The sequence below is a fragment of the Geotrypetes seraphini genome, chromosome 4, assembly GCF_902459505.1.
Source record: "Geotrypetes seraphini chromosome 4, aGeoSer1.1, whole genome shotgun sequence".
NCBI lineage: Eukaryota > Metazoa > Chordata > Amphibia > Gymnophiona > Dermophiidae > Geotrypetes > Geotrypetes seraphini.
Genome location: NC_047087.1, coordinates 190,075,434 through 190,101,196, shown reverse-complemented (window position 1 = coordinate 190,101,196; position 25,763 = coordinate 190,075,434). Strand labels below are relative to the sequence as shown.

General features: G+C 42.8%; 1 protein-coding gene across 3 annotated transcripts in view; it reads right to left on the bottom strand.

Moving 5' to 3' along the window:
- PALD1 (phosphatase domain containing paladin 1) overlaps positions 1-25,763 on the bottom strand; it is a 521,435-nt gene that overhangs the window by 159,220 nt on the left and 336,452 nt on the right. For all 3 annotated transcript variants that reach the window (XM_033940451.1, XM_033940452.1, XM_033940450.1), the window contains exons 11-14: positions 19,558-19,653; positions 12,416-12,550; positions 4,092-4,208; positions 2,318-2,497 (exon numbers count right to left, since the gene is read on the bottom strand). In XM_033940451.1, coding sequence (XP_033796342.1) covers positions 2,318-2,497; positions 4,092-4,208; positions 12,416-12,550; positions 19,558-19,653 — 528 coding nt within the window. The remainder of the gene's footprint in view (positions 1-2,317; positions 2,498-4,091; positions 4,209-12,415; positions 12,551-19,557; positions 19,654-25,763) is intronic.

Here is a 25,763-nt window from a genome sequence, read left to right as displayed (position 1 = left end):
GTGAATAACATGAAGAAAAACCTAGCATAGCTTGAAGAATGGTCTGAAATTTGGCAGTTAAAACTTACTGCTAAGAAATGCAAGGTCATGCATTTGGACTGCAAAAACCAGAAGGAACGGTACAGTTTAGGGGGTAATGAACTTATATGCATGACAGAAGAGCGGGACTTGGGTGTGATTGTATGTGATGATCTTAAGGTGGTCAAAGAGGTTGAAAAGGAGACGGCGAAAGCTAGAAGGATGCTAGGTTGCATAGGGAGAGCTATGGCTAGTAGGAAAAAGGAGGTACTGATGCCTCTGTATAAGACTCTGATGAGACCTCATTTAGAATATTGTGTACAATTCTGGAGACCGCACCTTCAAAAAGATATAAAAAGGATGGAGTCAGCCTAGAGGAAAGCTACTAAAATGGTGCATGGTCTTCATCATAAGGCTTATGGGGACATACTTAAAGATCTCAATATGTATACTTTGGAGGAAAGACGGGAGAAGGGAGATATGATAGCGACATTTAAATACCTACGTGGCATAAATGCACATAAGTCGAGTCTCTTTCATTTGAAAGGAAGCTCTGGAATGAGAGAGCATAGGATGAAGTTAACAGGAGTAATATAAGGAAATAATTTTTTACAGAAAGTGTGGGTAGATGCATGGAACACTCTCCCGGAAGAAGTGGTGGAGGCAGATTGTTTCTGAATTCAAGAAGGCATGGGATAGGCATGTGGGATCTCTAAGAGAGAGGTTACTGCGGAGGGGCAGGCTAGATGAGCCATTTGGCCTTTATCTGCCATCATATTTTTATGTTTAATAATAAATTCAAATTAGCAGCAGAAGCACAAATACTGCAAATATATGAAATGAGAAGAAAATAGAGATAACCCTAAACAATTCTCCATAGAATACAGAAAGATTTTAAGTACAGCGCAAATACCACCAATTAAAACTGAAACAAAAATATTCTGGAGAAGCTTATACAAGGACCCTGTGGTGTATAACTGAGATGCAGAGTGACTACCCTGTACACACGAAGTTCTGGACAAGGCAAACATCAAAATTATGAACTGGCAAGAAGTAACAACAAAGATCTAGAAAATAGGTTAAAAAGAGTTCCAGACCAGATGGCGTGTGACCAACTTTTAGCTCAAACAACTACCACCACCACATCAAGACCTAACAGATTGTAAGAGTTAGTCGGTCAGCAGCCAGATTTAACAGCACGATAGCTACTAACAAGCAGAACAAGGGAGTGTGATGGGGTCTACATTCCATCCCGGAAGCAAGAGGACTCCCAGGTTTCCGGTCAGAAGTGCAGGGAAACAACAGGGAAATGAGGGTGGCCTATTTAGTCCAATTCCTATCTGGGTTGGTTCTAGTCATTGTAGAAGATTAGGTGGGCGGCGACAGGAATAGACTGCCCTTATTTCCCCAGAGCATTGCTTTTCCTCAGTAGCAGAGAAGACTTGATATCACATTGGATTTGATGAATTGATTTTAATCTTAATTTGCATATAGTTGAACCACAGCGAAAAGGGACTATTTGAATGGAGAAAAGACTTGAAATGGACTCCTAACAGGGAGAGGTGGTTCATCTTGGACCCTTTTAGGCCTTTAGAGGGTGGTTTGAGGGGGGCTCAAGAAGGAACTCACCCTGATGATAAAAGGAGAGGGGGGGCTAGTTAATGGACTCTCAGAACAAGGTAGCATAGTGTGGAGTTCTTGGAGACACGGACTCTCAGGTGACCCATCTGGCATTGGCCATAGAAGCCAATGCTAGATGCCACTGTAAGTTATGGCCTGTGGGTTAAGCTTGGGACGAAGGAGGTCTGAACACCTCCTGGTTCCACTGTGGTAAGGTTGTTGCCCAGACCTCAGCAGCTAAAGACTGCAGACTTAACCACAAGACACATGGGTCATAGACTACACTATCTGCTGGAGCTAGAGAAATACCAGCCCTTATAGTGGTGATGTCTTTGGACTAGAACAGTATCACTACTTCCATCTGCTGGTAGGGAGACTTAATACATGGAATCTCAACTAGTCTAGCTGGATGATAAGAAAAAAAACCCCCAAAACCCTGTTCAATCAATAACAGGAAAACCTAGAGTCTGCCTTAATTACAGAAGGGAGAGACAAAAATAAAACAAAAGGGGAGTAAGCCAAAGAAGGTTGCAGATTTTCTGTTTCTGAAGAAATCTTAAATGCATTCATATGAAATTATCTGGCAATGCAGCAACATTCCTGAACTAAATCCCAGCCTCTACATCCTCAGAGAACACAACACAGAAGAATCAGCAATAGTTGTAAGCTACATCCTCACCTCTAACTGCTCTGTCGCTGTTACCGGGACCCGAATCTGTTCTTCCAAGCTGCTGGGCTCCCGTGGAGCATAGACTTGTTCATTGGCTTCCAGCACCACTTCTTCACGCAGGTTCACCCACAGAATGTTATCATACTTCCGCTTGGCATCAGTCAGGTAGTTTAAGACACAACCAATAGCCTGTGTATGGTGATGCATGACATCATTTTAAGGAACTATAATAAGAAGACTAAGACTGTCCTGGAGAAGTCCCTCATTACTCCAGAACATACATGAGATCAACTAACATGCACTTCCTCCACTGTATGCAAATCTAATCTCATGTATATTCTTTATGAATATCCTTTAAAACCAGACTGGCTACAGGGTATACCAGGTCTAGCTAGATAAACACCAGTCTAATGCACTCACCTTTTGACAGTGGATCCTGAACATAAGCCAATGGCTTGAATGCTTTAAGGGGCAGCAGACTGAAATGTAAGTCAAATCCTAGTACAGAGGCAGACTATCCTCTCCAGTCTCCATGCATGTTCAAAAAGAGGGCTCTTTTCCTTGTCCACATCTTAAGGGAGATCCATCCCAGTCTAATGAGAGAGTATCTCCCCATCATTCATCAAGGAAGCCATCTTACAACCTTTGTCATCTAAAAGGTAGTTTTATTGACAGGGTGCCTAGCATAAGAGGGTAAGGCGGCGCCTATTTCAAGCCAATTCTATAAAGAAAAATAGCTGCCTGCTTGCATGGAAGAAAGCATGCTTAAATTTATGACATGATCCCTTACACCAGCCCCTATAGCTGGTACAAATGCCTGCCCCTAGATATTAGCCAGAACACACACAGGCCCGGATTTTTAAAACGGTGCAGGTATCAAGTCGCACGTCACTCAAACTATGGCACCATTTTGAGAAACATGGTCTGCATCGAAGATAGCGCCAGAAATGTAGGCCAGGTTTTTAAAAGGCCTACATTTCCAGTGCCAGCAGCACCGAATGTCAACCCCGCCCATAACTACGCTTCTTTTTGACAAGTTTTGACAAGTTTATTAGGATTTTATATACCGCCTATCAAGGTTATCTAAGCGGTTTTTACAATCAGGTACTCAAGCATTTTTCCCTCTCTGTCCCGGTGGGCTCACAATCTATCTAACGTACCTGGGGCTATGGAGGATTAAGTGACTTGCCCAGGGTCACAAGGAGCAGCGCGGGGTTTGAACCCACAACCCCAGGGTGCTGAGGCTGTAGATCCAACCACTGCACCACACACTCCTCCCCACCCTGGTGATGTTCAGCACCAGTAAGTGTCTGGGTAGATGCAATTCAGGTGGCTTTTTTTTGTAGGCACCTTGTGGTGCCTACTTTTTTTTTCTTAATTAGCTGTTAGTGGCACGGTCAATTGTTGCACTGTTAATGGCCTATTAAAACACTTAACTTAGGCACTGTTCGGGCACCTACCAGAGCCTTCCAAATAGCACTGTTTTGAGAATCTGGGCCATAAAATATACAATACTGTAATATATGAATGCGCCACCCATGTGAATACTCATTTGCAAAGTACACACTATCAAAACATGGTGTACACGTTCCCAATAGTCATATTCTATAAGAGGCCACAGGCATGCACAAATGACTAGAATACTGCCATTTTTCCAGGCTTTTACTGTGTAAAAATTGACAGCTCCTTATAGAATTACTCAAGAGCTCTGAAATCCCTGGATGATACAGGAGGAGGGAAAACACATGATTAATGCCTTCCCTGGACTGCATCCTTTTCTCACCTTTGAGTTTGGTTGTGCCATGCCATAGACTGGCATCTTTGGGACTCGTCGGAAGTTGGCCACACTCATCTCTTTCACAGTGCTAAGCACATCAGGAGAGAAGCATTCATCTACCACCTGCAAAGAATACCCAGAATGGACATTAATGCTCAAGTTGATACGAGGAGTCCTCGCTTGCTTAGGACCCCTAGAAAAATACACCAGGCATGAACTCTAAAGCAGTGGTTCCCAACCCTGTCCTGGAGAACCACCAAGCCAATTGGGTTTTCAGGTTAGCCCTAATGAATATGCATAAGAGAAATTTGCATATACTGGAAGTGACAGGCATGCAAATCTGCTCCAAGCATATTCATTAGGGCTAGTCCGTGAGCGGACTGCTGGGCATGATGGACCACTGGTCTGACTCAGCAGTGGCAATTCTTATGTTCTTATGGACTTCCAGGACAGGGTTGGGAACCACCGCTCTAAGGGGTCAATATTCAGAAGAGTTTAACAGGGCAGGAGAAGCTGCTGCTTGGTTAAACCTTGCTGAATGAACCAGCACCTGATATTTGCAGCACTTAACTGGTTAGTGCCACTGAGTATGTCCACTAACCAATCAATCCCTAATGAGATAAGTTAGGGGTGGGTGGTCAGAGTTAGTGTGGAGCGTTGACTTAGCCAGTTAGCAGCAATTTTCAGTCTGGTAAATGGCTAATTAACTGTATAAAATTAGGCAGCAAAATGGCCACCTTAAGGTAACCAGGCACTGGTCTGACAGTTGTCAGACATACCTGGATATTCAAAGCTAGGAGCCACATATGCCCCCGCTTTGAGTCTTTAGGCCTGGATTCTTGAAATGGCGATGATTTTTTAGGTACCGGTACATGCCCAAGCAACTGGTTAAGTCATAGCTGGTCAAAAAAATTAGATATTAAAATGCTGGACACTGGATATAACCCAGCATTAAATATTTGGACTCACCACTGACCATAGAACTTAGGCAGGCTGCCTCCTGTGGTCTAAATATTAAGCTTTATGAGCCTGATTGTAGGCAGCAGTAGGCATCCTACCGCCATCTAACGGACCAATCGAGACACTTTTTTTTTTTTAAATCAATGCGGTGAACAACCCCTACAATGGAGGCGTCTGACTAGCACCTACGAAAGTGCCTATACACGCCTATGGATGCCTAAGGCCAGCATAGGCATGGCTTATGCCGGAAGTGGCCTTAGGCATCTGTATGCGTGCCTAGGCGCTTTCATAGGCACAAATCAGATGCCTTAAATGTAGGCCTGTAAACTGCTGGCCTACATTCAAGGTATCTGTACAATAAATAAATGTGATTCTGGATGTGGCACCTACAGCGGCAATTCTTATGTTCTTGATTGACACATGGTAGGCACCTACAGCAGCAAGCGCCATTTCCAGAATCAGGCCCTGCATGTTTATTTTCTTGGATTCCTTTGATGCAGGCAGTGGCGTAGTAAGTGTGAGTGGCTTCCCCCCCCCCTCGCCAACTCCCTCCCTTCCCTGAACCTTCTTAACTTCTCCGGCTTGAGCAGAATGCCCACGTTGGTGTTGGCTCGCCCTTTGACGTCACTTCCTTGGCATTGGTCCTGGAAGTGATGTTAGAGAGAGTGCCGATGCCAAACAAGCAGCAACCTCGCACTGGGGAAGTAAAAAAGATACAGGGGAAGGCAAGATAGGAGGGTTGCCTAGGGCAGACCACACATCCCTCCCCCGTACCCCCTTTACTACGCCACTGGATGCAGGCACAATGCAGAAAGACAAAACAACACTTTACATACATAATTCACAGTTATAACCTATGAATTTTCTATTATCTTTGTGAACCTCCTTTGAAGAAATTATCTTTGGTTATCTTTTTGAGAATGGGTACCGAAAATTGAATCCCATGTCCAAATATATCCATAATCTCATGCCTTGTTTTACCTCCCATTCACCCATTTCTTTTACTGCCTTTAGTCCTGTCTCCTCCTCCCCTTACCCCTCTCCACTCCTTAATTCTTTCTCTCCCTGCCCTCCCCCTCAACAAGACTCACAGTTTTCTTTCTCCCCACATTGCAGCACTCTTCCTACTCCCAGAAAGACCCCTAGTCCTCTTCTTCTAGCCAGGGTTCGCCCCCTCCTCCCCAGCACAACCCCTTGGCTTTCATTATTCTTTCCCCCAAGTACAACTCCCAGCAGCCCCCGCCCCAACTTATAGTAACTTAACCTCTAGTAAAGCCCAACTAACTCATCCTCTGGAAGTATGTGAGGATAGCGGTGTCCAGTAACTGGGCCTCTACAATGCTGTGAGAAATGGGTCTTAAAGGTGCTACCTGATAAGGTATCCCGCAAATGTGTATATGTACAGTGCCGTACTGCTGGTGTAGGCTGAGTTTAGGCTGCTACCTTGAGTTTCTCAGGAAAGAGCTATGCCACTCTGCTTGTTTCAAGCCATTTTCGTTTTTCTGCTCAAAGACACGTACATTGTTTTTAGCTCATATTTTTATCTGTGTACCCTACATCATCTGGACCCCTGAGGAAGGTGGTCTCACTGAAACACGGACCGTGTAGGGTCCGGCAGGTCAATCATACGGGTATTACAAATTCAGACTTTTATTTGTATTTTTATTGTGAAGAGCGAATAATAAATTATCTTTCAGAACATCCACAGTCTTTTGTTTTTATCTCTGGATTGTTTTTACTGTGGAACATTGGGTCTCCCTTTTTGTTTTGTTGTGATAACAAAGGCTAACAAAAAATATATATTCTTGGTGCCTTGGGTGTTTTGACCTGTTCCTGGGATTATTTGGGGTGCTGATTCAGAAAACTGCATTGGCTAGACTGCTTCAACTCTGGTTTCTTAGATATGGTTGAATTTTTTAATCACTGTTTAAATGATCTCTTCTGCAGAATTGGGATGTCATAACAAGCTTTCTTTTTTGAATAGGACATTTATGCATTTAAATTACCCACATTTTGTTTTGTGTATAATGACCTTTGTTTCACAACTGTTCATCTACTTCCTTTCCTATAATGCACACTAGCATAAAAATGTAAAGCTCAAATGACAAAATTACCTTTGTTCTGTTATATTACTTAATTATGTGCAAAATATTTAGATGGAAATCATGGTTTCCTTACACTACATAAATTTGTATTTGGAATACCCTAAAATCTATATAATAAAACCGTAGGCGGCGCATGCGCATTCTTATCGGCATGCTTCCATGATCCATAGGTCCGTGGCCGCCAAGAGTGCAGCATGCCCCGCGCTTACTACGGCCCCACGCGCAGCTGAGTTCGGCACGGCGGTTTCCCCAGATAGGGGAAGTCGAACAACTCACTCCCGGCTCTCCTCGGCACGGCGGTTTCCCCAGATAGGGGAAGTCGAACAACTCACTCCCGGCTCTCCTCGGCACGGCGGTTTCCCCAGATAGGGGAAGCCGAACAGCTCACTCTCGCCTCATGGTCCTGCCGCCGCTCCTGTTCACAGCGGCCTGCACGTCGACGACTCCCCCCATCCTCCCACAACAGCTGCTACTGCTCATGTTCAAAGCGGCCTGCTGAGGTTCGCAGCCAGCTGTAGCGAACCTCTCAGGCCGCTCTCCACATGGTAGCACGTTCCCTCTGACGCGATCGCGTCAGAGGGAACATGCTACTGAGGTGGACAGTGGCCTGCGAGGTTCGCTACAGCCGGCCGCGAACCTCAGCAGGCCGCTTTAAATAGGAGTGGCAGCGGTGGCAGAAACCATGGATGCAGGGAGGGGAAGAGGAAAAAGAAGGGCATGGAGCAGACAGGAAAGGGGGCTGTTTTGGTGGGAGGGTTGTGATGAGTGCAGACAGCAATCGGGGGGGGGACAGAAAGGGACCATGGAGCAGGTAAGCATTGCAGAATAGGGGGAGAGGGAAAGGGGCTGCTTTGGGGGGAAGGGTGTGATGGGGGCAGACAGCAATCAGGTGGGGGAGGAACAGAAGGGGGCCAAGGAGCAGGTAGGCATTGCAGAACAGGGGGGGAGGGAAAGGGGGCTGTTTTGACAAGCAGGGGGGCCAGGGAGACAGACAGAAAGAAAGACGGACAGACAGAGGACCAGGGAGACACACAGACACAAAGAATGACAGACAGACAGCGTCCAAGGAGAGAGCGACAAATTAAAAAAAAAACAAAAAAACATACATACATCTACTCTGGGCGGCGGGAGGAAGGCAGTACGGAGTGCTGCTGGAAGTGGCTGCTGGGAGGAGGGCTTCGAGCCGCAGAAGACTGTCCACAAAGCCCCTGAGTTGGGCCAACCTCTCCTTCCTCACCGACGCTTAAGAAGTTGCAGGCCCTGCTCCCTCTCGCGCTCTGAGCACTCACGATTGGCTGAAGGATGTCATGCCGATGCTGCAGGTACAGGGGGATGCTTTTGTTGGAGAGGTTTTCTGGGGGCCAGACAGCTTTGCTTGGAGGGGGGGGGGGAAGGGGAAGACAGAAGGGGGCCATGGAGAGACAGTCAGGGAGAGGGGAAGGGGTATGCTGGGGGCAGACAACTTTGCTCTGGGGGGGTGGGGCAATGATACAAGAATGACACACAGAATGACACACAGGGGGCCAGTGAGACAGACAGAAAGGAAGACATTCAGGCAGCGTCCAAGGAGAGACAGCCAGTGTCCAAGGAGAGAAAAACAAATAAACATAGACAGACAGACAGCGGTCAAGGGGAGAGAGAGAAAGAAAGAAAAACAGACACACACATCTATTCTAGCACCCGTTAATCTAACGGGCTTAAACACTAGTTTATTAATAATTTAACACCAATTCCAATACAAAAATCCATATGTTAATCTCTATGGTTAAACTCCAAGATTCAAATTGGCGAGTCTAAGATCCTCTGGAAACATTGGCTGCAGGCAGGCATACGTACTTTAAATGTTGTGATCTCTAATGGGGAAATGCTAAATTTATCACAACTGCAACAATCATTCGGTATCTCAAAGTCTCAAGCTTTTAAATGGTTGCAGTTGAAACAGGCCATTCAGAAAGGGTTCCCTGATTGGCGTAACTTAAACAATCAGTATAGCTTACCGGGCCTATGTTGCCAGACAGATTTCCTAGGGCAGGGGTGTCCAACCTGCGGCCCAAGGACTGCATGCGACCCCGTGAAGTATTTTGTGCGGCCCCGGTGGAGGGCGATGCAGTATTTTCCTCTGCTGCCCCCGGGTGTTTACCATCTTGCCGGCTCCCTCCTGTCTTGCTGCAGCGTTTGCGCATTTGTGTGGCCCCAGAAACATTTTTTTCGGTCAATGGCATCAGGGCATCAGGCCACCAAGTGGTATAAATTAATATCGGAATATTTGAATCAGAAACCAAAAACAAGCCTAAGGGACATTTGAAGCATTGAGACAAAGCAACAGATTTCTGCTACTCAATGGCCACGGATTTGGACTTGGAGGATGAGATGTACAGTGTCAGCATCTATGAGACAAATTTGGTTTTTCTTGTTACACAGATCTTTTTGGACTTTTCATTTACAAAAGTTAGACAGTTCAAAGTCTAATAGATGCTGGCACTGTCATCTGGACATAGGGACATTGGATCATCTGTTGTTCTATTGTCCTTTGATACTCAACTTTTGGAAGTCGATATGGGGTCAGATTAATGTTGCACTTGAATCATTAATTCCATTGACTTATGAAGTAGTAATATGTGGAACATTATTACATATTAAGCTCTCCATGGACCGTTATAAATGTCGGCTCTTCTTAATTATGACTGGGATAGCTATGCAGATGGAAAAATTATGATTGCCTCAGTTTTCCTTTTTGGTGGGCAAATTTATGCTCCAGTTATAGCTATGAAAAGATGAATGCTGAAATGCAGGGCATAGTAATGTATTTAAACTAGTTTGGGGCCCGTTGACATCTTTTGTTACTTCTCTGTAGTCATCTTTTGTCTTTAATTTCTGATTTATGTCCTTACACATCCAGGGTGGGATTGTATTACTATTTTAAATAAGGGTAGGTTATTGAAAAATATATGCATTTGTGTTGGTATTGATTAATCAATGGATGGGTGGGTGGGATAAAATGGTTGCTTATGTATATCTGTAAGATGAATGTGCTTTTCTTGATTTGTTATATGTTCATATACCTGTGTATTGCACTGTTAATATTTAAAAACAAATAAAGATTTAAACAAAAAACTGGAAAAATTGGGACAGACTAAACCGTGTGTTTTGGTGGGAAACCCTTTGTCAAAGTTACAGGTATGAAAGGATGTTATCAGAGCAATTGGGGACTAGTAAAAGATTTTAAACCATTTGGAGTCCATTAGAGGTTTATGTTAGACAATAGATTACATCTTTATTTAAGGTTTCTGATTCCTACACACATCCGGGGGGGGGGGGGGGAGGGGAATGGAGAGGGGGTGGGATTAAGTGATTTTCTAATACATTTATGTACAAACATAAGTGCTGTGTTTTTATGATATTATATGTATATATACTTGTTGGCACTTTTTTTCAGTTTTAAAAATGAATAAAGAATTAAAATAAATAAATAAATTTGTATTTCAAAGGTTTCTCAACCTGATCTGTTGTGCTGACACTCTCTTTTTAGATAGATATTGCATAGATAATATTTTATGATTCTTTGCTTTGTACAATTTGTCTGTATCTTGCCTTGTTAACATTTATTGTATTTTTGTATTTTATTAAAATCAATAAAAATCTTTGAACTGGAAAACAGTTGCACGTAGATATAAATTTGAAAAGATTTTTCAACTTTGGCTTCTGTTACCTGGTTTGTGTTTTTGCGTACAAGTTAGCTTATATAGCGAGTGTTTACATATTTCCAACTGTAGTTTTACATCCAAAACACTGGATTGTAAAAAGTAAGTACAGTCACTTAGATCGCTTTCCAAGGAACTTTGGTGACTTAAGCGAAGAGCAAGGTGAAAGGTTTCACCAAGACATAAAAACAATGGAAGCCAGAAACCAAGGAAGATGGGATGCCCACATGATGACAGACTTTTTTTGGAATCTTATGCGATTGTCCTGGCAGATCCCACTCTCAGAAGTCTTACAAAAGGAGCTTCTTGTGTGTCGAATGACTAGAAAGTTTGTATGATAAACTTGTGCTTTTGGTATAAAACAAGTAGATTTTCATGTTGTACACTTTTCTTTTAATTTTTTATATGTTTCCTTCATGATTAAACGGTATTAATTTAAACACTACATTAAAATATTCTGATTTTTTTAATGGGCGAGCAGATTGAAGAGTGGTATATGGCACATGTTCTGTATCTCAAAAAACTAGAGCTGATAGGAGAAAACTGGTGCCATTTTTGGAATCAGCAGGTCGTATACACAGAACCAGATCTAACATTTGAGGCACCAAAATGAGTGTTGGATGCCTTCCAAAGACTCCCCAATGGAGTCTTGTATCTGCCACCCATTTGGACCTGCAGAACCAGGATTGTTTGGTGTATATAGGATTTTATTTGATTTTCTTTTTCTATTAGTATCCATTGCATTCTGCTCCACTTTATTTTTTTTTAATTTATTCAGTTTTCTAAACTGTTCTCATAGGGGTGCTCAGAACAGTTTACATGAATTTATTTAGGTACTTAAGCATTTTTCCCTGTTTGCCCCGGCGGGCTCACAATCTATCTAATGTACCTGGGGCAATGGGGGGATTAAGTGTCTTGCCCAGGGTCACAAGGAGCAATGTGGGTTTGAACCCACAACATTCAGGATGCTGAGGCTGTAGCTTTAACCACTGCACCACACACTCCCCTTCTGGCTCCAGGACTGGTTTTATTCTGCTCCTGCATCCTGCCTTATATTGACCTCAGCCTGGACATGGCTTTTTATTCACGCTTCTCTTCTTTCACTCTCAGCCTGTGCCATAGATATTAATCGTAACCAATACTCCTGCCTTAGCCAGTTGATGGGTATGCTGTGTGCTCAAAGTGTATGTTCTAGATCAGTGGTCTCAAACTCGCGGCCCGCCAGGTACTATTTTGAGGCCCTCGGTATGTTTATCATAATCACAAAAGTAAAATAAAACAGTTTCTTGATCATATGTCTTTTTAGCTATAAATGACAATATTATTATTAAGATTTAGCCAAAAGGAAATATTTATGAACTATAAAGAGTTTTACCTCATGCAAAATTGTCATTTTTTTAATAAGACATTAACTATTTTTTTTCTGAGGCCCTCCAAGTACCTACAAATCCAAAATGTGGCCATGCAAAGGGTTTGAGACCACTATTCTAGACGGAGATGTGTAAGTGTGTCTCTGTTGACTATACTTGGCACAGTCAAAAGATAACCCACTACTCATACTCACCAGTACTCGGGTCCCCTTTGTAATCAGTTCTCCAGAAACCGTAAGCTCAGAGAAGTTCATGCTTGCATGAAGCCTGTAGATCCAGGGGTGCAAGCACATCCAGTGACTAAAAGTCAGGGAGAAGGCCAGTGGGTACTGAGGACAGAGCCACAGAAAAAGGAAGAACTCAGTAAAACCCCAGGACTACACATCAGGGAATAAAACACCTAACATCATATATTACTTACTAGTACTTGAAAACAATTTTTTTTAAAAAGATAAGAAGACTCAAATTACTATCTCTTAAGTACCAGGTTGAAAAAAACACATGTGTGTGAATATGGTCTTTTCCTCTAATTTACTTTCTGTACCTTTTTCTTCAAATCATTTTTGAAATTTTTTTCCAATTCTTTATTCATTTTTTAAAAACTTACAATAAGTGTAACAGCATTTATAGCATTCAAAAATTAAAATACAACACTTAATATTCTGTTAAACATTATATCACACTTTATCCCCTCTCCCCCCTAATCAATTACATTCTTTAAATTCCAGAAAACCTAACGTAAACCCCATTCTTATATACCTTATGTAATGTTCAAATTTTTTTAAAAACTCCTTATCCCCCTCCCCCCATCCTGGATATGCATTTTAAGGGAAAAAGAGAAAAAAGAAAAAGAAATATTCAATCATTACAATATTTTGTTAATGGCTCCCAAATCTCCTGACATTTTCTAAAATTCCCCTGCTGTGTGGCTATTGTCTTCTCCATTTTATAAATATGACATAAAGAATTCCACCAAAAATTGTAATTAAGTAATTAATTGGAGGATGAAATGTACAGTGTCTGCACCTATGAGACAAACTTGGTTTTTTCTGTTACATAGAGCATTTTGGACCCTAGTTCGTTTACAGAAGTTAGATAGCTCTAAATCTAATAGATGCTGGCACTGTCATCTTGAAGCTGGGACATTAGATCATTTGTTATTTTATTGTCCATTCATTCTTGCTTTTTGGAAATCAATATGGGGTCAAATAAATTGTATTTTAGAAAATCCAGTGGCATTATCCTATGATACTGTGCTGTTTGGCAAGTCATTGAAGGCTAAGAACCAAATATCACCTAAGAACAACAGGCTTCTACTTATTATGACAGGGGTTGCCATACAACAGAAGTTTAAAAACTTTTTTCATATTTAATTTTTGGGATCAATGCTAACTCATGGAACAGATAACCCCTTCATACCATACCAGATATTTTATGTCTCCAAAGAAAGTTGATTAATAGATACAGAAACCTCATACCTTGCCCAAGCAGCTCCATCTGGATATTCTGATAAATTCTTTAATCAGAAGGAAAGGGGAGGATTCAGTTATTTTCTATAGTGATCTCCACATTGAAAACTTAAGGGTTGATATTCAGACCACAGCAGAGAGCACTTTTTAAGCCACTGACAGCTACGGGTTGAAGTTTGGATAGTCAATGCAGGCCTCAGGCATTGAATATCTTGGCTACCCAGGAAGTTACCTGAGCACAAGCCAATATTCAGATTGGTGCCTAGGTAATTTGGCTGAAAAAGTCTGGATAGTCTTTTTGCTGTCCTACGTTTACCCACTTATCTGATTAGCAGACTGAATATCATCGTAAACTGGGTAAATCCCAGCTCCATCCCTGGAGCTCCCCAAAGTAGCGGTCAGAGGAGATATTCAGTTACCTCCCAGTCCACTCAGTGTGGTTTAACCAGGCAAGAGCCAATCCTGCCCAATTAAACCCCTCTGAATAATGGGTCATTAGCTTTAAGACTGACTTCTTCAACTTTAATAGATTTCTCTTTATTTTACCAGCTACCCACCACCCTCAAACCTCTCCCAGTACGAATTACAATCCATTATATTCAATTAAATTATTACCGCTTAATTTAGGTCTGTTAGGAGATTTTACTCTGCATTTTGATGATACAAACTCCCCTCTTGCCCAGGTTTTTTTTTGGCCTTTGCTAATGATTTAGGCATAAAACCATATGGGCCGGATTCTGTATGGGGCGCTCGGTCTCAGAAGCCGCCTAAGCGGCTTTTGAGAATCACACACAGGCGGCCTATACAGAATCACCCTATGCCATCTAACCACCACGACTCTCTAACTAGTGCCCATGTTACAGGTGCCGGTTAGAGAATTACGCTGCCGCTGAGCTGATCACAGGAAGGGAATCTCACTGCTTATTTCTAGGCTAAGCAGCATAAAATCCGTTTGACACTTTCAGAATCTTACCAGATTCTTCTGACCTGCATTGGACACCGCAGAAAACTGGGCACACAGTCCCAGTATGGCAATGTTTATGAATTTAGGGGACATAATTTCTAGGGTCAGGGGATATGGGATCACTTCTGAAATCAGGGAGTGGGAGATCAAGGGAGGTCCACTAGATCAACAGCAATTATTTGGGGGTATCGTCTCTTTGGGGGATGGAGGAGGTCCACTAGATCATGAGGGATTTATTTTGGGGGGTTTTGTGATGCAGTGAAAGGGACCCAGACAGTAGCTATATGGATAAGTGTTTGAAATCATTTCACAATTGCTCATCCCTGACACTCTCTAAGATAGCACTGAGGCAATTAGAGGGGTTTTTACCAGCATTTTCTACACATGAGGAATTCTATAAGTGAGTGCTTCTATTTCAGTGTCATGAGGCCACACAGTGGGAGCTTTTCCGTAACAGAACTACTATGTCTAGACCAGGGATCTCAAAGTCCCTCCTTGAGGGCCGCAATCCAGTCGGGTTTTCAGGATTTCCCCAATGAATATGCATTGAAAGCAGTGCATGCACATAGATCTCATGCATATTCATTGGGGAAATCCTGAAAACCTGACTGGATTGCAGCCCTCAAGGAAGGACTTTGAGACCCCCTGGTCTAGACTGTGTTATAGAATACTAGCATATCCCAGCATCGGCAAACCCAATATTCACTTACACCAGCCCCAGAGTTGTGTTATTGCAGCAGGAACATGTAAGCTAGCCATCTAAGTTGAAAGTCTGCCTATGCTCCTCCTCTGTGCACGCCTCCCTTGCAAATACAGTTATAGTTACTTTATTTGATAAATCACAATTATTAACAAGATTGTTAAACCAAAGCGGTTTACAATGAAAAGGGTTAAAAATTATAAAATCAATAAGGACAAACAGGATAAATCAACCATGACAAAACAAACACAATTTGGCTCTAAAGGGAAGGAAAGATTTACAGTATATTATGAGGAAGAACAAAAAGAATGACAACAAAAGATAAAAGGGGATTAGAATAAAACCTATTAGTAGGAAAGAAAAAAAAAGAAAATTATAAGAGAGTAGTGTCAAATGCCATTTTAAAGTAATGAGCTTTTAATCGAGACAAAATTTTTCAAAGATTTTTCAGTCCTAAGATATAGTGACAAAAAATTCCACAAAAAAGGAGCCAATCCTGAAAAGCTGGAACCCTTGTAAATATCCACGAACATCTACCTGAAAGATGAGAGGAACGAATGTTCCTTTGAGGTAAGGGATCAGATGGCTAGCCAGGAATAAGGGCAAACCTGAAGACTGAATCTGGAAACAGAGTACTATGGACCAGATTTGATAAAGTGCTCCTAAACTTAGGCACTTAGGCACCTAATTGATTCTATCAAAGATATGCACCTATCATATGGCGCTTAGCGGTGCCCAACGCCTAAGTGGGCACTTTTATGGGCAGAGTGTGACTTAGGTGCCGCTAAGCGTGATTCTTCAAAAAGTCAGGCATCTAAAACTTAGGCCTTTAAAACCCTGGCATATATTTCTGCCGGCTAAGTTTTCACATAGGCACCGCTAGGCATGATTCTGTAAACGGCGCCTATAAATTAAAACTTAATCTGAACAAAATCAAGTTCTTTTTTTCCTCTCCTTCAAATTGAAAGGTGGAGAGTAGATTAACATTAGGTGGAGCTACATGCCTTATTGAGCCGGAAATTAGAATATTAGGTGTGCATTTAGACAGAAACTTATCTATGAAGGCATTTACTGTCTTGGTCAAAAAATGTTTTTTTTCATCCTGTGGAAATTACCCACTATTAAATCTTTTTTTGACACTAGCTCATTTAGAATTTTGGTTCAATCCTTGATTCTTAGCACTCTGGATTATTGTAATTCAGTACACCTTTGCTGGACAACGTACAAATTTAGGGTTTCTTTAACTAAGGTGTGCTAGAGTTTTAACGCGCGGAATAGCGTACGCTAGACCTTACCGCCAGCATTGAGCTCGTGTTAGCTCTAGAAGCATAGCGCGCGGTAATTTCCTGCATGCGCTAAAAACGCTAGTGCACCTTAGTAAAAGGAGCCCTTAGTTAGATTACATAAAATTCAGAACTTAATTTTTGATTTGCAGAAGTCTAATCATGTTACACCATATTACAGAGAGCTCCACTGGCTTCCATTTAAGGCCCAGGTATTATTCAAATTTGAGACCATCTGTTATAAAGCTGTATATGAGTAGGCACTTGAGTATCTATTCGATTTATTCACTATTTTATTTTTTTTTGAGTGGAACGCCCATTACGTTTGACATCTTTATTCATAATTCCTCCTGTCAGAGGTTGCATTTATAAAATGTTTTTGGAGCGCTTGCCTGCAAGCTGGGATAGGGAGCTACATACTCTGTTTGCACATTCATGTTCATATACCCACTTTAGAAAACTAGTAAAATCGACTTTATTTGTGAGTTTTCTCAGAAATTAAATGTGTTTATGATTGCTCTGTATATCACTGGAGTTGTCCAGTCTCTTGTTTCTTGTAAATCGCATCAATCCAAGAGGTTTTGCGGTCTAGAAATGCAATGTAATGTTATTTAGGTGCCGTTTATAGAATATGGGCCTATGTAAGTTGCACTGTTGAAGAACAGCACTTAAGTGCTCTGCAGCCACTTAAGCAGGTATATGCAAACATCCGTGTGTAAGAGCTAGTATTCTACACATTTACACAAGCAAGGGGCCTGTAAATGTGAGAACCTAGATTACAGAACTGCACTTTAGAGTGGTACTGAAAATCTACTGATAGCAGACCTAGACCTAGGTCTCCTTTTACAAAGGCGCGCTAGCGGGGTTAACGCGCGTGACTTTACATCACGCGCTAACTCCTGCACTGGCCAAAAACTACTGCCTGCTCAAGAGGAGGTGGTAGCAGCTAGCACGTCCGGCAGTTTAGCACGCGTTACACCGCTAGCGCGCCTTTGTAAAAGGAGCCCCTAGTGCATCTAAGGGCTCCTTTTACAATGGCGTGCTAGTGTTTTTAGCGCACACAGCGGATAAGTGCGCGCTATCCAAAAAACTACTGCCTGCTCAAGAGGAGGTAGTAGCGGCTAGCGCACGTGGCATTTTAGCGTGCGCTATTCCGCGCATTAAGGCCCTAACGCACCTTTGTAAAAGGAGCCCCAAGTCAATTTGATGTATGTCAGTCTACAAATTAAAGCACGTTAACTCATTCTGAGTGCACTAAAAATTTCCATCACGCATTTAAAAATGTCAGAGAATAGAAAAAAAAAAAAAGCCAAAATGAACCACAAATGTTTTTCCTATGCAACTCCCTACTGTCTGGGCAATGACTAATTTGCAAAATATTTAGCCTGGGAGAGGACAGGAATATACAAACCTTTGATTTTATCTACCTCCAAAATTTAGCTGGAGAAGCCATTTGAATATTGACCTTCCACTGACTATGTTTAGTCATTGAACCTCAAGTAAACAAAAAGCAAAGCTATACTAGCATCTAACAGATTTTGGAAATGCTGATGAGCATCAGGCCCAGAGACTATTTTTTTTTTTCTTAACTTTTTCCCTGTTTTTAGGGAAAAAGTTACGTTTTCACTAAAATGTGGGGGGTTACAACCCCCCAAACCCCCCACAACGCCGCCGCGATCTGTATTAAGTAAAGTGGGGGGGACTCCCCAACAAAATCCCCCGTCGCAGCCCCTAAAAACAGTCTTTTTCTTCGGCGCGCGCCTCCATCTTGCGCTCAGTTGTCGGCGCGTGCCTTTGTCTTCCGCGTTACTGTCTATGAACCTTTTTACACACTGGGGATGAAGAGAGGTTTCAGCTTGAGGGTTTATGAACTTCTTTATCACATCAGAGCTGTCAGGAAAAGTGCTATTATTTTTTTTTTTCATAGTAACTATCTACCAAACTTTAGAAGTCAGGTGAGTAAACTCTCTAGTGACAATTTTCATTAAGTTAATTAGTCACAACCTGTTTAAACTGCGGCTGAAAATTAAAACAGCCATATATTTTATCTACTTGGGCCCAAACTCTCTATAGTGTACCGTAAGTTAGGCAGAGATAATAATAATAACTTTATTCTTCTATACCGCCAACACCAGCAGTTCTAGGCGGTTTACACAAAAGAGGACTGGACAATCAGTGAAGAGATACAATTGTATAATATACATAAATACAGCAATATCAACCATCAAGTCAGGTAATAAATTTATCAAACAGATAGGTCTTGACTAATTTCCTGAACGAACAGTAGGATGAGGCTTGGGGGATAATTTCCTCTAACCCTACTGCCACCTAACTTGTTTTAATTTATAATAATTGGTAATTGATGGTAACTGACAACATTGTTTAAAACCAATTAAAATCTAATTTTTAAAAAAAATGTAGGTGCTTGCAAGTGTCTATAAACAACAGTGCCCAACTCCCATCCATAGTAGGCATGGTTTATGCCGGCAGTGGATGTAGGTGCCGGTAAGCACCTCTATGGATACGATTCTCGTTGAAAAGTGGGCACCAGAAATGTAGGCCTATAAAGTCCTGGCCTACATTTCCGGTGCCTACTTTAGACATGGCTATGATTCTCTAAACTGCGCTGTTGTGTGATTGACATGCGATCGGCACCACTTTTCAAAGTGGCCGCTGCTAAAGGCGTCGTTTAGAAAATCCAACCCTCAGTTCTTTGAACATTCACTTTGCAAAGAAATAATGGACCTCGTAGCTCATAGTGACCTGTTTCATGTTTAGGTTAAAGTACCTAGAGATATTCCTCTTACAGAAAAGCTCCTCAGAAGTCTCAGCCCTTCAGGAATAGCAATGAAAATCTGGTATCTGAAAGTTTCTGGCTGGGGGTAAGAATGGATGGGATACCGAGTGTGCATGACGTTACCTGCTCATGAAGATAGTAATTGAAAGCGATCAGGTAAAAATAACGCTCCAAGCTCTGCATGATCTTCTGCAAGAAATATTCTTTGGTGCTACTTCCCTGCAATAAACAGAAATGGAACAGAAAAGAAAACCAAACATCAGGTCAAGAGAAAAAACAAGGATGACTAGTATGAACTCTCTAACTATGCACCTGTCAGGCCCAGTAATTTATTTCTCCCTCTTGCATCTGATCTACTTTGTCCTGATTCTCTGTGTTCTGAGGATGAACAGTAATTTAGTTGGCCAAGCCTTTGCAGCAGCTGCTGTCTCCCTCCCAGACACTTTGCTGTTGGCTTTCACATGTTCTCCTACCTTTGTTCTTGCTGCCAGCCCTCTCCTGCAATTTGCACCCCCCATCAAACCCCACATCCCGCCACAACTCCAGGGCTACTGGCTTTCTCTTCCTCTCCTCCCCTGCTGGACCTCTGTTGTTCACCTCTCCAGTAACTACATCTACCTAGGATAGAAACAGAGAACGAGAGAAAATTATGGCAGATAAAGACCATATGGCCCATCCAGTCTGCCCATCCATTATCTTCTATCTCTTCCTTATCTTAAGAGATCCCACATGCTTCTCCCATGGTTTCTTGAATTCAGATACAGCCCTCACCTCCACCAGAAGGATGTTCCACCCATTCACCAGTCTTTCTGTAAAGAAGTATTTCCTTAGATTATTTCTGAGTCTATCCCCTTTAACTTTATCCTATGCCCTCTCATTCCAGGGTTTCCTTTCATTTGAAAGAGAGTTCTGTGCATGTATGCCACGGAGATATTTAAATCTCTCGCTCTTTCATCTTTCTTCAAAGTATACATTTTGAGGTCTATGACTGTAAGCTTTTCAGGGTTTCCCTCATCTAACAGTAAGTATTAACTTGTAATACTTTGTGCAGTCCGATGAGTTGAAAAGGCAGAAAATGCATTTTCAATTAGATTAACTTCACTTATTAGTCTTTCATAGGTCATACCACTTACCGTGTATCAAATGTGCCAGTGGATCACATACATATTTGTTGAGTTGATCAGACTATAATTCTTATGCCAGTGCTTCCTAGGGTTACCATATGTTTGGGTTTCCCCTTTTCAGCAACTGTCAGGCATCTGGGTGGTTTTAGTGATTTTCCACCATTTATCTGGGCTCCTGCAGTGCTCTCCAATGGATCAGCGGCAGGCCGGCAACAATTCTCATAGGCTGCCTGCCGCTAACCTGAAAGCCTCCCCTCTGCTGTGTCCAGCCCTCCCTTTGGTAATTTCCTGTTTCTCCACAGCAGAGAGGAGGCTTCCGGGTTAGCGCATGAGAATTGCTGTCATTGGCGAGCAAGAGGAGAGTTTATAGGAATGGGACAATGAGGGAGGGAAGGAGAGATGCTGGACATGGGATGAAGCAGAGGGCTGTGAAGAAAGGGAGAGACAGCAATGGGGTGCAGGGGAGGGAGAGATGCTGCTTGGAGAGGGAGTAAAAGTCAGACATGGGGGAGGGGAGGGAGACATAGAGGGAAAGAAGGGAGAGATGGTACATGGAGAAGAGAGGGAGAAATATTGCATAAGATGGTGGAGGGGGAGAGAGAGAAATATTGGATAAGATGGTGGAGGGGAAGGAGAGATGAAGAAATATTCGATAAGATGATGGAGGGGAGGAAGGGAGAGAAGATGCATGGGGCTGTGGCTTCCATCCAAATTTTAATAAGCAACACATAAAAGTAATATACATCAGAGAGTGGATTTTTCACTAAAGATATGAGTTGGGTTCCCTGAAGTAGGCTATCAAAACATGGTCCATATCAACACCCTCAACCTATCAAGTGAAGTTATTTCACAAAACTTTTAATGATTGAATTTGGAAAAAAAAAAAAAAGGGAAAAACTTATGTGTGATGATGATTACATCGCTGGCCTAAAGTAACAGAAGAAGATAAATTAACACTTCTGTTTCTGGGTTTCTGAGCACATACCACTAGAGGTGTTTAAACTAAGGGCTCCTTTTATAAAGGATTAGTGCGCGCTAGCCGAAAAACTACCACCTGCTCAAGAAGAGGCGGTAGCGGCTAGCGCGCGCTATTCCGCGTGTTAAGGCTCTAACCCACCTTCGTAAAAGGAGCCCTAAGGTGTTTTATGGGCATTTATCATTACCTCTGGTACAATATTAGTAATGCTCTCCTCAATTTGTGGTATTTGAGAAATCACCAATTCCTTCCATTGTGGTGCAGTGGTTAGAACTACTGCCTCAGCACTCTGAGGTTGGGGGTTCAAATCCCACACTGCTCCTTGTGACCCAGATGCATTAGAGAAGAGTTTGAGCCCACCAGGACAGATAGGGAAAAATGCATGAGTACCTGAATGTAAACCACTTAGGCTATAAGTGGTATATGTATATATACATTTTAAAAAGTGGTATATATATATACATTTTAAAATATATATATATATATTAAAAATAATAATAATAAAATGATGCAGAATTTTAGAAACGTTGTTGCAGTATCTGCCCTTGAGTTGCTTTAGAAAGCTAGAAGTTGTGCCAAAATAAGTATATAGGTGTGAATACCATTTTATTTAACTGCAGTGACTGTGTTAAATCTTCACTCTCCCAAGGGCCTTCTTCAAGTGTGCATGAGGGATTCCCTATAGGAAGCTATTTTCTACTCCTCTGAAGTCTACTACTACTTATCATTTCTATAGAGCTGTCAGATGCATGCAGCGCTTTACAATACATTAACTATGTAAGAGACAATCCCTACTCGATAGCGCTTACAATCTAATCAGACGGACAAACAGGATAATTGGGGTAGGGAATTACAGAGGGAATGACAAAACAGACATGAGTATTTACAAGTGGGCACGGTACTACTCGAAAGGTTCCAGAGAAGAGCGACTAAGATGGTTAAGGGGCTGGAGGAGTTGCCGTACAGCGAAAGATTAGAGAAACTGGGCCACTTCTTCCTCGAACAAAGGAGATTGAGAGGGGACATGATCGAAACATTCAAGGTACCGAAGGAAATAGACTTAGTAGATAAGGACAGGGAGAACGAGAGGGCACTCTCTAAAATTGAAAGGGGATAGATTCCGTACAAATATAAGGAAGTTCTTCTTCACCCAGAGAGTGGTAGAAAACTGGAACACTCTTCCAGAGTCTGTCATAGGGGAAAACACCCTCCAGGGATTCAAGACAAAGTTAGACAAGTTCCTGCTGAACCGGAACGTACGCAGGTAGGGCTAGTCTCAGTTAGGGCGCTGGTCTTTGACCAGAGGGCGGTCGCATGAGTGGACTGCTGGGCATGATGAACCACTGGTCTGACCCAGCAACGGCAATTCTTATGTTCTTAAAAGCAGCCTTGAAAATGTGGGCTTTTAGCCTGGATTTGAACACTGCCAGAGACGGGGCTTGATATACCGGCTCAGGCAGTCTGTTCTAGGCATATGGTGCAGCAAGATAGAAGGGACGGAGTCTGGCGTTGGCAGTAAAGAAGTACAGTTAAGAAAGACTTACCCAATGAATGAAGTTCCCGGGGAGAGGTATAGGGAACATAAGAACTGCCGCTGCTGGGTCAGACCAGTGGCTTATCGTGCCCAGCAGTCTGCTCACGCAGCAGCCCCCAGGTCAAAGACCAGTACCCTAACTGAGACTAGCCCTACCAGCGCACTTCTTGTTCAGCAAGAACCTGTCCAACCCTGTCTTGAATCCCTGGAGGGTGCTCTCCCCTACGACAGACTCTGGAAGAGCGTTCCAGTTTTCTACCACTCTCTGGGTGAAGAAGAACTTCCTTATGTTCGTACGGAATCTGTCTCCTTTCAACTTTAGAGAGTGCCCTCTCATTCTCCCTACCTTGGAGAGGGTGAACAACCTGTCCTTATCTACTAAGTCTATCCCCTTCAGTACCTTGAATGTTTCGATCATGTCCCCTCTCAATCTCCTCTGTTTGAGGGAGAAGTGGCCCAGTTTCTCCAATCTTTCGTTGTACGGCAGCTCCTCCAATCCCTTAACCATCTTGGTTGCTCTTCTCTGGACCCTCTCGAGTAGTACCATGTCCTTCATCATGTACGGTGACCAGTGCTGTACGCAGTACTCCAGGTGAGGGCGCACCATGACCCGGTACAGCGGTACGATAACCTTCTCCGATCTATTCGTGATCCCCTTCTTTATCATTCCTAGCATTCTGTTTGGCCTTTTTGCTGCCGCCGCACATTGTGCAGACGGCTTCATCGACTTGTCGATCAGAACTCCCAGGTCCCTTTCCTGGGAGGTCTCTCCAAGTACTGCCCCGGACATCCTGTATTCATGCCTGAGATTTTTGTTACCGACATGCATCACTTTACACTTATCCACGTTGAACCTCATCTGCCATGTCGATGCCCATTCCTTGAGCCTGATTATGTCACGTTGCAGATCTTCACAGCCCCCCTGCGTCTTCACTACTCTGAATAACTTCGTATCGTCCGAATATTTAATCACCTCGCTCGTTGTACCTATGTCCAGATCGTTTATAAAGATGTTGAAGAGCACAGGTCCAAGCACTGAGAGATACTGAGGAGCTGCAGAGTGAACGCACTTGTAAATCAGTAAGAGGAGTTTGAACTGTATGTGGAAGGAGATAGGGAGCCAGTGGAGAGACTTGAGGAGAGGGTAATGTGAACGTAGCAACAGTGGCAGAATATAAGCTGTGCAGCTGAATTTTAAACAGATTGAAGAGGAGAGAGATGGTTTAGCAGAAGACCTGTGAGAAGCAGGTTGCAGTAATCTAGGCAAGAGGTGATAAGACTGTGGATATGGGTTGGGTTTTGGTAGTGTGATCAGTCAGGAAAGGTCAGATTTTGGTGATATTACAGAGAAAGAAACAAGCTTTCAGGGCTTGGTGCTATATTTCTGCTCTGAGTACACTAGAGTGGCACTTGCAAAGGTTCCATAAACAGCACAATAACACCCCCCCATCTATTCTGACCTCTGCTGGATGGTTTGGTTATGTGCAAGAACTTTGGATAACTGCTCTCCAAAATAAAATGCGAAAGAACACTAGGGAGGGCTTGCAAATATTTGTGTTCGGCATTTAAGTGAATTATGACAAATATCCTGGATCTACTCTCTCTATTTCATCATCTCTAGCCACCTGATCCACATAGGAGGCTTTTTTCCTTTCAGTGCAAACATTACTGTCAGAGTGTTAATACTACATCCAGTCTCTGCAGAAACATCCCAACAGCCCAATTTAAAGTTCTGTCAGAAATTATTTACCAGCATCATTAACACTGACTACTTTTGGCTTGGTAAATCAAACAGATTAAAGCTGACAACCAGGGCCTCTGACACAAGCATTTACGAGGGGAAGCTGAAAAATTCTCATGCCAACCAAGAAGGGAATAACACTGAGCCATGAAACCTACAAGTTATTCCACATATTCACCCCTAAGTTCAACACATTTGGCACATTATGTCTGAAGTTTCTGTAACCTTCCAAAAAAATACTCCGATGTCTGGTCACTGAAATACTACTCTGCTCTTGTAATAACCTCCAAATTACTTGAAAGTTGTCACATTGGAAGGAGGGAGCAGGCCTACGAAGTTGCCTCTTCGTCGACAAAGCTTCTAAGAAGCTGGTAGGCTGGGGCAGGAGTCGCAGGTTTATTTGGGTTTTGTTTTGTTTTTTGGGTGGGGATTGCCGGTTTTGACCTGCGATCGGGAGCGAGGGTGCAAGGGAGGGGGGCTGTTGGATCCATGATAGGGAGGTGACTTGCAGCAGAGAGTGGGGGGAGAGTGTAGCACAGTGGTTAAGGCTTCAAACCTCAGCACCCTGGGGTTGTGGGTTCAAACCCACACTGCTCCCTGTGACCCTGGGCAAGTCACTTAAACCCCCCATTGCCCCAGGTGCATTAGATAAATTGTGAGCCCACTGGGACAGACAGGGAAAAATGTTTGAGTACCTAAATAAATTCATGTAAACCATTCTGAGCTCTCCTAGGAGAATGGTATAGAAAAATGAATAAATAAATCCTTTACTGCAGGGACAAGGTCATTTACCGCGCCAGAGAGCGGTGAAAAGCCTTGTTCCTGTACCCTTGGAAAACGGCCAATTTTTTCCCCTGTTCCTGCAGGTTTGCCGCAGCTTACTGCAGGAAACAATCCCCATGTCATTCTCTAGTGTTAGCTTTCTGCGTTAGAAGAATAGCTGGTGTCAAGATC